At 39.4% G+C, this 18,270-nt stretch overlaps 1 protein-coding gene across 2 annotated transcripts in view; it reads left to right on the top strand.

Annotated features, from left to right (window-relative positions):
- Positions 1-13,191, top strand: part of PIK3R3 (phosphoinositide-3-kinase regulatory subunit 3) — a 34,721-nt gene extending 21,530 nt beyond the window's left edge. For both annotated transcript variants that reach the window (XM_086952337.1, XM_086952338.1), the window contains exons 5-10: positions 642-767; positions 5,777-5,919; positions 6,388-6,564; positions 7,016-7,090; positions 8,635-8,802; positions 11,806-13,191. In XM_086952337.1, the coding sequence (XP_086808463.1) occupies positions 642-767; positions 5,777-5,919; positions 6,388-6,564; positions 7,016-7,090; positions 8,635-8,802; positions 11,806-12,004 (888 nt within the window). In that variant the 3' untranslated portion in view covers positions 12,005-13,191. The remainder of the gene's footprint in view (positions 1-641; positions 768-5,776; positions 5,920-6,387; positions 6,565-7,015; positions 7,091-8,634; positions 8,803-11,805) is intronic.
- Positions 13,192-18,270: the final 5,079 nt, after the last annotated feature.

Below are 18,270 nucleotides of genomic sequence, written 5' to 3'. Positions count from 1 at the left end.
ATTGTACCTTCTGTCCTCGGCTACAGCAGAAGGGCAAATGTTCTTGGAGATCTCCACACATTTTTTTCTGATCCTCAGGGATTAGTGACATAGATTTTCAACCATTATTGGTGTGAGAGCAAGTCCCGGTTCAACAGTGTACCATATTTCTAATGGCTTAGAAAAAAAAACATTAAAGGAACCACCGATAAATGGAGGGCCTTACCTTCTCTGCAGAACACCCTCTCCTGCCGCCCCAAAAAATGTAATTGCCAGGGCACGCCTTTGTTGCAAGTCATGAACCCCTTTTCAAATTTTTATGGACAGTATGACATACCTAGAATCGCCCACAATTCAGATAATTGGAGTTTTGCGGTATTTCGGTACCTTGATGTCTCGCATATGGCTGTTTTTAAGGTGGTTCTACTTGTGTGTAACTCTGTCTCCTAACATAGGGGTCTACTGGGCTCTTCTAATTATTCATCAGAGCATTCTAGCAGTTGTCAAGAGCAGTGATTTTGTGCTTTCACACGCTTGCGTTCTACAAATGTTGCTTCATTCTTGTTGGTTTAATGTAGTTTGAGCTGTACTTTAAACTATTTGAACACTTTTAGTGCCTTCTTATTTCATATCTGTGCTCAAATAATCTCATTCTCTTTCAGGATCAGCTGATAAAAGAAGATAACATAGACGCAGTTGGTAAAAAGCTACAGGAATATCATTGCCAATATCAGGAGAAGAGCAAAAACTATGATGGGCTCTACGAGGAATACACCAGAACATCACAGGTTAGTTAAGTGTAGAAGACTTACTGTTGGGTTCAGTCAGCCCCCACTGAATATTTGTTGAAAGGATCCAACTACTTCATATGTTTGCCTGGTCTTCGTGACTTGCCTATTCCCTCATTAGACAGTAGTCATCTTTTCCATGTCCACAGGTCCCTGTCCTTTTTGTGCTGCACTGCTTAACCCCACGTGAGAATCTAGAAAAGGGTGACCATATTGGGTTGGTGCTAAATCCAATAGTCTTTAATGCTTTGCATGCCGGTCTTGCACTATATTGCTACCAATTTTCAAAGCTTGCTGATCAAACCTAGGAATAAGGCTAGCAGAACGTGTATTCATGGACTTTGTTTGTAAATCTGATTCTGTGGCATATGTTGCTTTATTCACAGTCCTACTTACTAGTCTTCTGAAAGCTCTTAAAGACCCATTTAAAACATTGAAAGTACATGAATGTCAGAGAACCCTGTTCAGCCACCGTACATGTCCTTCCCGTCTGGTGCTAAGACGTACAGCAGTTGGGTGACAATTTGGTTTTTAGTGTACAGTTCTTTCTTATACACCTTTTATTATGTTTACTGTGCACAATATACTAAATGTTATGGCTCGGCGACAAAATGGATGTTACATTTAATTGACTTTTCCTTCTGTTTCATACATTTTGCACTGGATGTCAATCTAAGTTCTGTTGCTTAAGATCAGAAAGGGCCAGTCCTGACCCTTTAATACAAATAGTACTGAAAATCAATCAGTGCTTGAGCACATGTGCTAGATGGTGCATTTTCTATTTTGTGGTTAAACATGCGCGATTGAGAAGCCACCTATTAATACTTGACTTATGTACATAGATTACATATTGTTTCTTTGAAAGTATGCAACAATTATGGGAATAATTTAGTTATTGTTATGGTGCTTTGTGAACCTCTTTCTGAATGGATTCAATTTCAAATTACCTTTATCTGGTTTATCAGCATCACCAACTTTTTAAGAAACTTCAGCCCTTTCTGCGCCCAAAGCCTCAGTATTCGTAAACGGTCAGCTTTCCTCTTCTTTTTATCTTCGGCTGGGGGTTCGTCAGGGCTGTCCCTTATCCCCTCTTCTTTTTGTCCTAGCTCTTGAACCATTTCTGACCTCCATCCGTAACAATGACTCAATTTCTGGTTTTCCATATGGTAATAAATTAAAACTTTCTGCATATGTAGATGATATTCTTTTGTTTATCTCCATTCCAGAAGTGGCTGTTCCCCCTTTACTATCCGAATTTGATTCATTCTCTCTAGTCTCAGGATATAAGATTAACTCAGACAAGTCTGAAATTCTTCCTTTAACAAAGACATGTCTTCCTCATCTTCTTTCCTCGACTGGCTTCGCCTGGAATAGCTCAAAGAATAAATATCTCGCTATTTGTTTCTCCAGCTCTGTTTCTTCTTCAATTAAATTAAATATGTCCACAGTTTTGTCCCGAATTGATCAATTGTTCTCCTCCTAGAACCCTTTTTTTCTTTCCTGGTGGGGTTGATTGGACTCAATTAATAATGATGATTGCCCCTATTTTAATCTATATTTTCTCCATGTTACCTGTTCATGTTCCTGCCCTCTATTTCAAACGTATTGATTCCTCCCTCTCGAAATTTCTTTGGAAGAATAAAAAACCTAGAATCTCTCTTGTAACCCTCCGCAAACCTAAACCTAATGGAGGAGTTAATTTTCCAGATTTCCGTCTTTACCATAAATCCTTTTCTTTAGGCCAGGCATCACTTTGGCTTTCATCAGCGCCTTCCCCCCCCCCCCTTACTCCTCTCTGGCTCCTTATTGAACAATCTTTATTATTACCCTTTTCTTTTGGTGAAATGATACACTTCTCTACCAAATCTCTTTATACTTCATTCCCTTTATTCAAATATACTTCTTCTCTTTTAAAACCCTTGGTTCTCCCAACTACCATCACGCGTGAATCATTTTTAATTACCCCCATTTAGTATAATTCACTTATCCTTTTAAATAATAGACCCATCTTCTGGACATCTTGGAGGTTAAAAGGTGTCATATGGGTTAACCATCTTTTTGATGGTTTATTACCTTGCTCTTTTCCCCAATTTCAACTTTTCTTCTACTGTCCACGTTCTTTTTTTACTAAAATGTACTACTCTTATGGCAATATTTCTTGATCGTTATTATTCTCTTCCTTCTTCAACTTAATTTACACCTCAATCTCCTCTTCTTACACTCCTCTCTACTCTCCCTAAAGCATCTCTTATTTATACATTTTTCTCTTCTCCTAACCCAGATTGTGCCAAAACTAAATTGGAGCTTGCTTGGGCAACAGATTTGAACTGTACTTGGTCTGTTGCTCTTTTGGATAAGCTCTGGTCCAGATCTTTAAAAATCTCTTGTTCTGTTTCTCTTACTCAATCTTTATTTTATCTATATCATCGACTTTACCTTTCTCCCCTTTCTTTGTCCTGTGTCCTTCCCTCTTCTGACTCTAAATGCTGGACTTGTGGTACTGTAAATGCTGATCTTCTACAGCTGTTCTCTTTCTATCCTGCTGTTTCTGCTTTTTGGGGAAAAGTTTGGTCATATCTTTCTCGCATTTTCACGCTTTCTGTTCCATACTCAACCACTCTTTTTCTGGGTAGTCTTTCAGACTCCTTAGATCTTCCTGTGCACTCGCGTGGTCTCTTCTATCTCATGCTTGCTCTCGCATTCCAACACATTTCTGCCAATTGGAAATCCCTTACAAATGTTTCCACACAGGCTTGATGTCGCCTTTGCCTCTTCCTGCAAACTAATACGTAACACAGATCTTTACTGGTTACCTCTCACCACATACCTGGATCGATTGACTCTAAAGAAATCTACTCATGTTAACTCAGAAAATTTTAAACCTCCTTGAAGGACTTTTACTCTCCTTTTTGTAAATTTGTTATCCTTTGCAGGTTTCATACACTATACCACTTTTTTATTCACTATGTTTTATTTTGATGATGTGTACCATTTGTCAGTCTGCCGTAATTATCCCTAATATTAATATTTTATAATACTATTGTTTCTTTCCCTCACCCTTCCTTTCCCTGTATCTTTAAAATCCCCATAATAATGCTTTTGCTTCCCAATCATCGACATTAGCACTGTTAATATTCCATGCTATATTTAAGCATCTTTACTGTTTCTGCTGATGTTCTTGCTTACCACTGTTTTTGTCTTCTTCAATAAAGCGTTTCAAACAAAAAAACTTTAGCCCTCTAGTTGTAGGACAAACAGTTTTTGGGGTAATGCTATGAACTCCCCCCCCTCCCCCCCCCCCCCCCCCATTGTGGCACCAGTGCTTCCTTCCTTTCTTTCCTGGTGGATTCCGTACATCCTGCAGTAGCCGCAAATCCCACAGCATTCGTGACTAGTTACCATTTGTATACGGACTATTGAAAGGACTGATATATGGAATTCCTCCATGCTGACGCACATGTAATTGTTTTTGAATGGCTTTAGGGAACTTAAAATTAGCTAATAATGACATATGGCCTTGGTGAAGCAGCTAGCACAGCGTTTCTGTGGTGTCCATATTTTGCTCAAGAGACTGAGGTCTTTGACATTCACTTTTATATTTGGGTTTAATTGTCTTCTACCACAGATGACATCCTTGCCCATTGGAAAATAGGTGCCTTGACCCAATCACCTCAGCACTATCTCTTGTTCTTTGCTTCGGGACAACTTATCCTTGAATGTATCTTGCAGGAGCTGAGCTTTAAATGGGCAGGTACTATCAGGTGCTCAATATTGTGGCTTCTCTAATATGGAAGGGATAGTACAGGCACTTCTCCGCACTCCACTAGAGCCTACACTTTTGAGCAGCAAACAGGTACTCTGGGACATGGAGCACCTGCACTTCTATATTTCTTTTTCAAGCCCTCACAGCAGTTAACCATGTGTAAGCAGACAGATGGCCTGACTACATTTTTCACAAAAATATCATCTGTGTGCCTTCCGAAGAATGTTCCACTTAATGGTGACATTCACTACTTGAAATAATTATAAATGTCCCTACTTTGTGTCCAGCTTCAGTGTGGTTCTTCTGAAGGGCACATTTGGTGGCCCATTCCTTCTGACATTTATTTACCTTTCCATGCTTTGCAGTTTAACAGGTGTTCAAAAGCAGCAATAAATAGTTCCCCAATTCTGGCAATGCCAGTTCTAGCTCATAGAATGTCTGATTTGATCGAAGTGAAGTATCCTGCAGTGCTTTCTAGATACAAGATGTCTTCTCAGAAGATGGGCAAACTTCTCGACCGCTCTCTCTTTGAGGCATTCTTAAGCTTGATTGTTGCCTTATCAAATGTCCACATTCCTTCTATCCCTGTTACACTTCTTTTCCCCCTTTCTGTTTTTCTCTCTTGCGTTCAGTTCTGTTTTTCATTGCTTTAGCCCTCATGTTTTACACTTTTTTTTCTTCTAGTTCTATACTGCAAAAACTGTACATTGACCATTTTCCTGACTCTAGTATAATTGAGTGCTTATTAGGTCTGTAATATGTACAGCTTTAAATTGAAGTGCACTTCTTCTACGTGGGCAGAGCTTTGGTTAAAGGCATTGAGCACATAAAAGAAACAATTGGTTGACCCGAGCAGGATAATGTCCGGAAGCCAGCCATGAGCTTAAGGACACGTTATATAATCACACCTGTATTCTTGGGCAATGTTTAACATAGGCCCAGGAGGCCAGATTCATACTAGACTTTCAGACTAACCACTGACTATGAGTGATTTCTACTTCAGTCGGTTACGTGCACATTTATCCTGTGCTGATATAACGAAAGTCTTGCCTGGATCCTGCTCTCCTGGACCTTTGTCCATTACCAGCTCAAGATTTTCCCTGAGTTGGTTTTGGGTAAGAACTAAGGAGACCACAGTCTGCATGGAGGTAGCTTTAGTCTTTTTGTCAATGAAAGTTATTCATTCTGATTGACAATATTTACTGTATTAGTCATTTTCATTGACCCTGCCCTTGTCTCCATTCAGGAAATTCAGATGAAGAGGACTGCGATCGAAGCCTTTAATGAAACAATTAAAATATTCGAGGAGCAGTGTAACACTCAGGAACGATACAGCAAGGAGTACACGGAACGATCACACAAGGATGGAACAGACATTGAAATTGAACGGTAGGCCTCACAGATTCTTTTCTGCACCACATTAATCCACATTGGTTGTATCGTATTATTTTACTCATGGGATTGGTGATATAATGGGGGAATTTCCTGTAAGCAGTACGTGTTGGCAGTCTGCGACCAGAATGCCCCTACAAGCATGCACATCTTTAGACGATTCTCCTCACAAGAACCATAGTTTGAGCGTTTCTTTCAATAACTAGAGGGCATAAATGTATACTAGATTATCATGAGCTATGCTCTCATTCCCTGCTCTGTTACTGGAAACTAGGGCTGCTAGTTTATTATAAATAGCTGTAGCTTCTGTTTCAGATTCTCAAATCCTGCTCTTTCCTTAAAGTTCTTTCAGGTCCACTTACCTGATCAATATAATTGAAGTTCAGCCTGTAAATACAGTTGCTGAATGTCTATGCAATGCAGTACACTTTTCTTTCCTAAATGTTTATTTTTAATTTCCTTTAGAATTATGCTCAATTTTGAGAAGCTGAAGTCTCGGCTCGGTGAGATACATGATAGCAAAATGCGGCTAGAGTTGGACTTAAAGAAGCAAGCTTTGGACAACCGAGAAATGGACAAAAAAATGAACAGTATCAAGCCTGACCTGATTCAGTTGCGCAAGATCCGAGATCAGTACCTGGTGTAAGTATGTGCACCAACAATTAAAATCTCCATGGCTAAACACTCCACTTATTGCATTGCCGGTTCTAATCTAAGCCACGTAGATGTGCAGTATTTGCTCATGACATGAGGAAAAAATGCAGAATTTACAGGGAATTATTTGAAATGTGGTGCTTCCACAAATTGTACCTTGTATGGTAAACTGCCAACATTGCCATTTTTCTATCGTATTCGTACACCTTTACATCCAAGTTTTATGATTTTGGATGTAATATTTTAACTGGGAAAATACCAACTCTACGATTTATTTCAGTTTTACCGATTGTGCAACATTTTTACTTCTTACTGGTGTTTCTCTCGATCCTGTCCTCAAGTTCACAAGATTCCACATTTAGTGCAATCTGACTGATTTGTATCCAAGCTGTTCGTGAAACCCTTGAAGTAATACATCGGTTTTCTTCTCTTGTGGCAGGTGGCTTAATCATAAAGGAGTGAGGCAGAAGCGGATAAATGACTGGCTGGGCATCAGCAATGAGACTATTGATGAGTGAGTACATTTACTCTTGTGCTCTACATTCATATATGGATAACGTTTTATGTAGCTCATGAACACAAAGTATAGTCTGCCTTTACATAGTAACAGTAACAACGACCGACGGTCTCAGTCGCCTAAACACGAACGAACAAAGGGCGCGTGGTGATAGTGAGGGAAAGAGTGGAAGTACAGCGAGTGATTGGTGGGGGAGAATTGGGGAGTGACAACGAGAAGATGGTAAGGAAGTTGGGAATAAAAGAGAAGGGGCCGCAAGAAAGGTTATGTAGAAGGGACCTCATGGAAGGGTATCAACCAGGGAAGGAGGGAAAGAATGGGTGCAGGAGTGAGCAAAGGTTGGCAGGGCACGGAAAGGGGCGTGCAGGAAATGGAGGAAGATCTGGGAAAGAGTGTAGGGCATGAGATGGAAGGGAGGAGTGGGGAGTTAGAGCTGAGGAGTGGAGTAGCGAGTGAAAGAGGAAGAGCAGGGTACGGCGAAAAGAGGTAGTGAAGATAGCAGAAAAGAGGAAGTAAAGGAAGGGAGATGCAGCTGGGTAAGGTGCACGTATAGAAGGGTGTACAAAAGGAAAGGTCGGGGAATGTAGATCATGTGCATGTTCATCATCCCAAGTCTTGTAATTTTGCAACACAGCAGGAGTACAACAGAAATGATATGTCTGTGGTGTAGCCCACGGTTGTAGTTCTTCTCCGGCATTGATTGGATGTTTCATAACACTCGTTCCAGTCATTCCCTTAAGGACTTCGACCCTGATTCAGGCATGTTAATTTATTAAAGATCTAGTGTTGGCAAACCACAGTTACAGGCAATTAACCTAATTCTTACATGTTGCTTGTTTTTTTTCTAGACGTTTTCCATCATTTTCAACAGCCCACTTCTTTTCATGTATAATTTAATTTAAAAATGCTTTTCTTTTCATTACTCTGGTCAAAATGCAAACTAGGTGGATTCGCTTTCTTGCAATTTTGTGAGTTTACTTGCCCAATATGAAGATAATTTGTTTCATAGGTGAATTTCTCGTTTTTTATCTTGCTAAATTTTTGATCTCCACTGAATATACACTTAACATAAGCTGCACCCAAAGCACAGGGCACCTAGGACGTCTAGTTTTTGGTCTCGAAGTCTGCAAATCCTAAATAACTTACAGACTTTGTTTGCTCAGTGAAGCTATTTATATGCAAATTAAAAAAACCGTGTAATTGGCCAAATGAAAAATAGAAACGTCTCCCGAATATGTATACACTTCTAGAACACTAATTTTACTTTATCAGCACATCCTTCGTGGCAGCAAGAGAGCTCTAGCGAGCAGTATTTTCCTTCTGGTTTTTGTTTTCAGAACAAAGTGCAGTGTAGTGCTTAAAAGCACGTAAGATGACATGGGGAGATTGGAGCCAGTCTTTGCATTTTTTTACTAAGAGCATTGGAGCTGGCTTTTTATTTGCACAGGTTTATATTGGTAATTTGTGGGTTTTAAACTGTTTTCGATATAAGAGTGATGTGCTTTTCAAACGCTTTGAGACTATTGCTCTTTCTTTTGCAGTACCTATATTATAAACGAAGAAGAAAATATCCCACATTACGATGAAAAAACATGGTTTGTTGGAGACCTCAATCGCACGCAAGCAGAAGACTTGCTTCAGGGAAAACCAGATGGGGCGTTTTTAATACGAGAAAGTAGCAAAAAAGGATGTTATGCCTGCTCTGTGGTGTAAGTTCATATACTTTTGTAACCTCACGTTTTAACTTATTAGCTTGGCCATCTCTGCTTTTGCTTTTTTGTTACTGTTTTCAAGCGCCTGCTGTTCTGCACAGACTTGCGCCCTAATCTCCGGAGCATGCCACTTCTCAACTTGGTGTTCACTCTTTAAATGCCAGTTCTAACAAGATACTTACAAGCTCCACTGACTGTTCATTATTGGTCGTTTCAAAACCTGTTATTTTGTCTTCCTTATTGTCCACCTCTGACCCTTCTAGTAGCATAAAGTGAAATAGTCCATTATTGCCCACCCAATTGTCCACAATACAATAACCCCATTGAAACTTGACAGCATTGTAAAACTAGATGATTTAACTGAAGAGGTTATGTTCCTCAAAACTAGCCTACACACCATTGAGGAACAAGCATTGGCAAAGCCAGTAGGTCTCACATATGCAAGAGGTATTGGCTTTCGCGATGTGTTTTAGCCATGTTGTACACCACTGTGGCTGCTATTCAGCATGGCTAGAAGTTAGTGGATTGGTGTGGGGTAGGTTGGGGTAAAGTGGAGTAGATTGTGGTAGGGTAGATTGAGTTGGAGTGAAGTTGAGTGGGGTAGATTTGAGTTCAGTGAAGTAGATGTGAGTGGGGTAGATTGATGGGGTGGAGTGGGGTATATTGGCTTTAAGTGGATCGGGTAGGTTGGAGTGGATTGGGGTGGATTAGAATGAAGTGCGGTGGATTGAAGTAGGATACCGTGGAGTACTGTGAATTAGGGTACAGGGGCTAGTTTGAGTGGAATTGGGGTAAATGGGGTAGATTACAGTAGGATCGATTGGAGTGGGGTAATTGTAGAGTGGTAGATTCGGGTGGGGTTGTGTAGGGTGGATTTGTTTGGATTGGTTTAGATTGTAGTGGAGTGGGGTAGATTGAGTGGAGTAGGTTGGGGTAGATTGTAGTGAAGTGGAATGGGTAGATTTAGGTCACCAACCCATTTTCAATTGAAATGACCATTATATTTGCAAATACATGGTTTTACTGCACACCCAATCTGCGGAAATGTCATTGCCTAATATATTGATGTGTTTTGATTGTATGCAAATATTTGTTTCCACCACGCTGCAGAATTTAAAAAAAAATGTGCTTCATTTGTAGTTTTGTAATTCTGATATATTCTGAAATATCAGCGCAGTTAATTTTTGTTGTGCTAGAAAAAATAACATCCTACACCCTGCCTTCTCACATTTCTACCGATCAGGATTGTCACATAAATTCTCTCACTTTGAAGTCTGAGAAAGAAAAGTAAACACCAAGCTCCCTCAGAAGACTGGGTCTGAAATTTGACCGCTGTCTTTTAAGGCACAGCAAATGTGACAAGATATGATGTAAAGGCCTGTTTATAGAAAATTAATACTCTTCAGGATAGAGTATATAAAAATGCTCTTGGAAGAGATGAACTGGAAAGCCTGAAGCGAATAAAGAGAGCAAATAGAAAGCCAGCAACTGTGAATTGCAAAGCCATTAGTAAGCAATGCATTCCCAGGGAAGTTTTCTGATTCCCCACAAGAAGTTGTAAGCAAACCAGGTAGTTGTGCTGTTTGGTAGGCTTTGACCAAAAAAAAGATCACAACTCTGTATGTAAATAGCTTTTTACCACACTTACTGAAGGGTTCCTACCTATAAAAAGCATTACAAAAGAATGCATTTCAAATTACCTGTACAGCGAAATGCATTATAAGCCATATAATCGAACAGTGGCATTCGCATTTGGATAGGTTTTTCCAAAACATTTTTCATTTTAGGATGAGAGGGAAAACTTCAGTTTTTCCCTATATAATGTCTCAAACATGTAATTGATTTTTTGGGAACCTAAACATTGCAGACCATCACAAACCCCTATAAGGACATGTCTAATGCTTTCCAGATGTCTTCTATGATGTTGCTTCCCTCCTTAACTCTTCTATGAACTAGTAAGAAAAAAACATTGTAGGCATACCTATTTAACCCCTTCCGTGCGGCTGCGATTTTTCCCGTGTGCGGCCGCCGGACGAACACGGGCGGGCCATGACGAACCCCAGCCGTCATCAGCACACGAGCACCGTAGTGCATGACGGCTGGGGTTCGTCACCAGCATGGAAGGGGAATCACAACAGCATTCGTGGGGGGGGCAAAATCAATTGGTACGTTAGTATTAAACCACAAGCCGAGATGATGCACGTTAGAGAACCACTCTACAAATAAGAAACAACCAGAGAAAGACATCCGATGTAGTGGAATATCCAGGATTTGTAGACAGCCACTTTTTCTCTTGAACCTTTTGATACTAATAGCTTTGAAGCCTCGATCTTTGGCTCTCTAAGCTTCCATCCTCCTTGCACCCTCACTATGGCAAGATGTCAGACAAAAACTTAGAATCTCCAGGTCGACTGAACATTTTTTTCTGCAACTTTTGAAGCACCCCTACATATGATGTTTGGGCCTCTTTTTCTATTGCATTAAATTGGGTCAGGGAAAAAAAGTATATTTTAGGGACTATTTCTATTATTCCAGTAGAAGTTGCAGCTTGATACGAACTCAAAAACAGACCTGTGCTACTCGTCATTTACGGTCAGAATGTGATGTTTACTTGCCGTTAAAATTTGAATACGGCCTTTACTATAAGTTTGCGTTTTTTGCTGTGTTATGTGGCTGGAAAAAAATAAAAATACATGAACCAGAAACTAAACTGGAATAAGACCAGGGAATACATTTCACTCACACTCCAAGTCTGTTTCGCACCAGGCTCTTAAAGTTATTAAACTATTGTTTTGGCTGAACAGAAAACAGTGACTATTCAAGCGTACCATTGATATAATGAATAGGATTCTCACCGAGGCATTATGTGTTGCTTGTTTTATTCACTGCCTCATTGAAGTGGTTTTAGTTTGAGTTTGTCACGTGTGACTTTAAATGACGTGTTCTGTTTATGTTCCACCCGGATGTTACTCATACTTTCTTCTCTTTTGCTTTGTGCAGGGCTGATGGGGAGGTCAAGCACTGTGTAATCTACAGCACTACACGGGGATATGGATTTGCTGAACCCTATAACCTGTACAGCACACTTAAGGAGTTAGTCCTTCACTACCAGCATACGTCGCTTGTCCAACATAACGATTCCCTAAACGTCAGGCTCGCCTATCCTGTCTACGCACAGATGCCCTCACTCTGCAGATAAATATGGGACGGCAAAAAGGTGTTGGCTGACCTTTTCTACAGTTTTTATTAGAACATGAGGGCATTCTTTCTACTTAGACTGCTTGTTTTGCACAAGACGTGATATTGTGAATGTGAATCTTAAGAGGCCTAGCAGCAACAAGACGACAAGTTGGGTGTAGGTGTCCTGGTGCTACCTATTGTTCCACCATGTGCTCTTACACTGAAGCTGGTGTTTCCTTGTCGGGAAATGAAAGCAAACTGGAAGCGTATGCCCTTTTTTGTGAAGAAATTTCCGAGGGGCACCTACAGCAAAGCTCTGAAATATCTGGGATGTGTTTCTCCCGAATCTTGTAGAGACCGTTTGAAGCTTCTCCAGAAGGTGTCCCTAATATTGTCTGAGTCTTAAAACTCTACGGAACTAAAAAAAAAGAAGAAAAAACTATGCCGCAGACATTTCTCGCTAAGATTAGCATCTTCACTGAAATTCAGCAGAACTTCCAAACAAGGACAGTGTGATTGGGTGTGTGTGTATGTATGTATGGACGTGTGTGTGTATGTATGTATGTATGTATGTATGTATGTATGGATGTATGTGATGTGCGTTGGCACAGAATTTGGTGACCAGGACGACCAAAGGAAATATGGGAAAGCTTCAACATGTTTTTTTAATATTATTTGAGAAGCAGTGACTCTCCAGATGAAGTTGATTTTCATTTTTCCAACAATAGACGGCAGTTTGGTTTCAACAGCACTATGAATCGTCACCTAAAGAATATTGTTTTGAACCAAATTGAATTCACCAAAACTTTGTTGCTGGACTAAGCACTTATGAGAAAAAGATTGCATTCGCATCTGCACATATTCCTACACCAAAACTTGAAAGAAATAAAAAAGAAACTGAAACTTTGCTTGTTTTAAAATCGACACCAACCTGTCCGTTTAACAACCTTTGTTTATTTTGTATTTTTTTTTTGGACCGCGTTTTCTTTCCAAAGTTGAATTTACAAATGGACATTTTGGCTTTGGAATGTAAATTGAAATTGTTCAGGGGCTCTAATGAGTTTCTTGATTTTTAAGGAAGTGAAATAGATCTGTTGAAACCCATGTCACTTTGTATTAAACGTCCAAAAAGGGTGCAATCCAATGCTTCTAGATGGCTTGTTATACCAAAAAAAAAAAGAAATTAAACTGATAATTTTTCATAAATCTTGTTTTCCAGAACAATTATTTGTTCGCTATTCTTCCAGTTCTCTCTAGTGCTATGATGAAAGAGAAAGCAGACAAACCAAATGAAGAATGATTGCAGAGGAGCACCGTCCCACACCAATGCAAATATATACTTTCCTTGATCCCTTTTTAGTGTTATTCAAGCTTGGTAGTTGGGAAGGTTAATGGACCCCTTAACAGCCTGGGTATCTTGCTTTTGCCGCCTTGGGCGAGTAGGATGGTCACATAAGCAGTCGATTTTTAAAACTTTGAAATTGATTGAGAAGCGCCCACCCTCATTAAAGTGCTTTCTCGCCACCTTTGAGTTGCAAAATACTTGAATTTTACTTTGAAGATAAAGTGTCTGGGGAAAGAAGTACTAATAAGAACGCATATATGATTTATGACAATCTTGACCATGCCATTCTTAATTATATAGGTACATTGAATACCATTAAGTTTATGTGATTGTGCCATAAGCTACATTTCTCTATTCGTCTCTAAAACACGAGGTCCAAAGCTGCTTTATGAAATGACAACAGGGTTGTCCATTATTGTGTCTTAATCCCTGCCCTCGCAGCTGCGTTCAGTTAAAATTGCCTTGTGAGCAGGAAAGGTTAGGATGAAAATATAGCAATAGTGACTGTTGTGATCTAGCAAACTCTTCTGTTCAGCAGATCCACAATGGTTCTTCTGAAAGTAGGCAGATTCCAGAATTATAAACATGCGGATTTATAGACAAGAGAACTATTTTCCAGATCTCTTGTATGTAAATTGCAGTGGTCTTTTCTTTGTAAAATGAGATTAACCAGAAGACGAACTTTTATTGTGCAACACATTTTAGAACCTATTCTCATAATTATATAATTGTTACATTATAAGTGCTTATCATTCTCTTCATGTTTCGGAGCTTGCTATAAGGTAAGCGATTCCTAGTTATATATACTGTACTAGTAAAGTGAGCTTTGTGTGATGAATGACGCGTCTAGCAGCAAGTATTGAAGAGCCTACAGAAATGAAAACATTGGATTCTCTCGGCCATCCCAGGCATGTTTATTAGAAGCTAATAGCTTACTAATAATATGATTTGCAATAATCATTTCCAACTTTATTTCCTCTTGTTTTGCCTGCCATTTTGGTAATTTGTCTGTAAGCGTTGCTGTTTGAGCAGGTTTTTATTACACGAGGTTTGCTTGGTACAGTAATATGCAGCCTGGAAGTGAGAGAATTAGCAGTGCCCCAATTTAAAAGAGCACAAGGCTGCCACAAAGTAGAGATCCATATTCAAATCAAAGAATCCCGTTAGTTGGGTAGGTGTAGCCCTGGATTAAGTCAAATCTACTTGTATGACAAAGTTTTCTGAATCTCGTCCTTTGTGTTTTTTTGATCGTGAATTAAGTTCTGTGGAATGGGTAGGTCATTCCATTATCACGTTGATTCACGCCGCACCATTTAAATGTTTAGAATGTTAGTCTACATCCTATCGTCCACCCGCAAGTAGAAATGTCTTCAGAGAAATTGTTAGAATGGCAGTCAAGACAAAAGTAAAAAAAATTATTATGATTTAATATGGAGGTTGACACTCCATATACTAGTATCTAGCATTTTTCTATGCTGCCAGACGGGCATGGCCTCATTTGCACACTGCCATCTATTCATTGTTTTAACTGGATTAACACAAAGCCATCTAGAAGCATTTATATACTGCAGTGTTTGATTTTTATGGTTGAAAATAATTTTTGGACATAGACTTTGCTCCCAACTGTTTCTGTTTTGCTTTGAAATTGAACTGCACTTGGTTTTGTTTTAAGATCCCAGCGGCCCATTTTGCACTCTCTGGCCATTGCACACCTTTTTTTCACCGTTTTTTGCACTCATCCGACCAGAGGTGCGAAATGGGTTCGAGGCGAGATGTACAAAGCTGGTCGGAGCAAATGCACTAGTACTCCTAAAAACCAGCTGTAAATAAGCCTAAGAAAAATGCAAAACAGATCATGCAAATTACGAATGGGAACTGCTGAGGTTGCAGAGTGTATACTGAGTGAATGCTAAAACGAAATCTGATTCCACGGGTCAGAACAGAATGGTTTCGTCACTTTATCTAAGCAGATGTTTATCTGACTGTAGCTAGAGTTGCCGCTGCACAGCGACTCGTGTTGTATAAATACAAGTAGACTTGCCTAAAAAAAGCTTTTGTGACTGATGGAGGCGTTGAGTATCACTTGAAACGCGCACTTCTTTCCAGTCTCAACTGTACTTTCAGGGAGCAAGTCAGTATTACTTTGTTTTCTGTGCAGGCCAGAATTGGCTAAATCTACTGCCACAGTCTGTCGGACTTTTTTTACATTCTCCACTGCTTCCATGGACGTAGTAGATCTATCGGCCACAACGTCACTAGCTTTGCCCGACCGAAAGAATTGATGGATTCCCATTTTGGCAAAAATAGTTGATTTTTAAACTCGATAGCAAAGCAATCCTAGTTTTTCAAATTCCTCCTCAAAAAACTTTATTGAATTCGCATGGGTGAATATCTTTTGATTCTCCCCACCCCCCACAACGTTAACGTTTACAGCACTTAATTTTGACTAAAACCTCAATATCTCTAAGATTGGGCTCCTCCGCAATGAATTATCAAAACAGAATTGAACATTTTGAGGTGGGACCAGTCCGTAAAAACATTTTCTTGTAAACGCCTCTATATAAAACGTGATTAAAGGCAGACTAAGCTGAATAACCTAATTGTCCAAATCGCAATATCTGAGTGCGCACACCTGTGATGTGGCGTTTAAGTGATACGGATTAGAAGGAATTGGCTTTCTTAAAAATTTAACTTTACGTGCGTTACAGCACCTGTCACGTAAACTACACCAATAACGTCTGGCCAGGTGACTGAAATATCTTGACTTAAGTGCTGGCCTAATATGTTGGCTGATTGGAATTAAATGAAGGTGTGAACTGAAAAATCAAACTCGCTATGTAATGTTGACCTTTGAGTAGGGTCAATTGAGACTGTGGTCGTTGGTTTAGGCTTTTCTGTTGCTTTTGTTTCAAGGTAATAAAGTATTGATGTCCATGCCTGCAGCTCAGAAACTGAGGTCAGTTGCTTGTCCAGAAACTTTAACTGCAGTGACTTTTTAAAGGGGCAGCACCGCCAGATTCGTGTTGTGTTGGAAATATTTTATAAGCCCCTTGTCTTGTACTTGAACATGTAATTGTCTGAATGTGTCTTTTTTTGCAACTGTGGGTAAAGTTTTTTAAATGTTAGGCTTTCTAAAATGTTGCCAATGTGTGCGTGTTTTTTAAAGTGGTTGTTTCAAGGTGTTCTTATTTTTTTATTTTGTACAATACACTAATGGAACCTGTTTCATTAAAGAGGGAGCTACAATTTTGTTTTTAATTAAGCTTTTCCTCAAACTTTTTTTTAATTGATTTATTGCAACCACCATAAACATTTCAGGAGAGTTTTTAAGGCATAACATTATTGCTTTTTAACGATTCAAGAAAATATAGCCGGCTCATTCTTAAATTGCTATGCGAATTTTACTTCAAGAACACGTGCTTCGCCCTGCAGAAGCGAATAAATGTTATTTTCGTTTGCAGGACAGAGCAAACACAGCAATTTATTGTGGCAGGTTTCTTTAGGACTGAATAGGTAAACTTAGTTTTCCCTTAAGGTCTCATTTTTAATTCAGTGAGGTTTGAAAAACAAGTAAGTGTTTCGCAGTAGTGCAATTAAATAGTAGTGCATCAGAAAAGTCTCAGTAAAGCTCCCATATATGGCTATTAATGAATCTCAAACTGCTCAGCTGTAATCTTGTCATGCGGGATGTGTTGGAATTGATTTTAGTCCTTAATTACACAAACATTTTAAGATCAATGAACTGGAGCATCCTCAGCAGTATTTAGGATCAGCCCAGCAGCAGTCAGAATGCAAACCTTTCAGGACCCTGGAGTCCTGATATGCATAGACTCAAAGCGAAAGGCCATGGGATAACACAATTACTGACTTTGCACGATCATAAAACGCTGTAGACTTAAGCTTGAATCTGTGGTTTTCTTTGATACTCTCTGTAAGGCATATATAACCAAGTATTTAATCATGAATTGTATTTGAATTCTTGATTATTTTACAATGTTGTCATCTTGTTGCCATACGGGCCTAGCAGAATCAACTGAATATGTGATTCTGTTAAAAAGTTTACATCGTGACAAAGGACAGAAGCTTTTCATCCTTTTCTGAACTGCTGGTCTTTTAGCGATAATTGATTGTAATGCAGATGCCCAATAAGCTATGTGTTCCTTAAGATTCTGAAAATTTTTTCAAAACACGTAGTGCATGTTTTCCTTCACAAATGGCAGAAGAACTCCCCAGGTTTTTTTTCAAAGGATATTGTCTACAGACTGGTTTCTGTATTTACCTTAGAAGAGTGTTCCTAAACCTATCATCTACAGTGCCGTTTAATGTGCAAGTCATTATCTTGTACTCGTTTGAAATGTAGGTGTCTTCATGCTGTTCTGGATGGTTTGTAATGGTTCAGACAACCTAGAACGAGTATGTCTCATTCAATACCAAGCTCGCTGTTGGGCATGGATACTCATTCTCTCATTGCACCAGATGCCTATGGATAGAATCCATTTCTTAAAGGGGCGGGGGGGGGTGTGGTCTCAATAATGCTTGCATGCTTTGGAGCAGTCCAATAGGAATAGTTGTGGAGTGGCTGGGAAACCCACAAGAAGGCAAGCAGAATCCAAACGTCCTGTTGCAGACTACTATTACTTGCAAGTTACATTCAGTACTTAGTCTTCAATTAATCTTGGCTCCGACTTGAAATCCTAGCTTCCTCAGACACAAGGTGATTTTTGAGCCCAGTTATAGACCTCGAGCTCTCCGCAAATAGAAATGAACAATGAAGTTGTATACTTTACATTTTACAGATGTGTCCCTATTCAAGACTTGATGTTGCAATGATTAGCTATTTACCCACACATTTAACTTGATTAGTTGCAAAGGTCTAGCCTTTCACCTTAGTGAGTAATTCATACCTAGTGGCCACATTTGGACCCTAGTTGACCTTAATC

The sequence above is a fragment of the Lissotriton vulgaris genome, chromosome 1_1 (assembly GCF_964263255.1).
Source record: "Lissotriton vulgaris chromosome 1_1, aLisVul1.2, whole genome shotgun sequence".
Lineage (NCBI taxonomy): Eukaryota > Metazoa > Chordata > Amphibia > Caudata > Salamandridae > Lissotriton > Lissotriton vulgaris.
The sequence above is the reverse complement of the archived record's forward strand: the minus strand, read 5'-3'. Positions and strand labels throughout refer to the sequence as shown.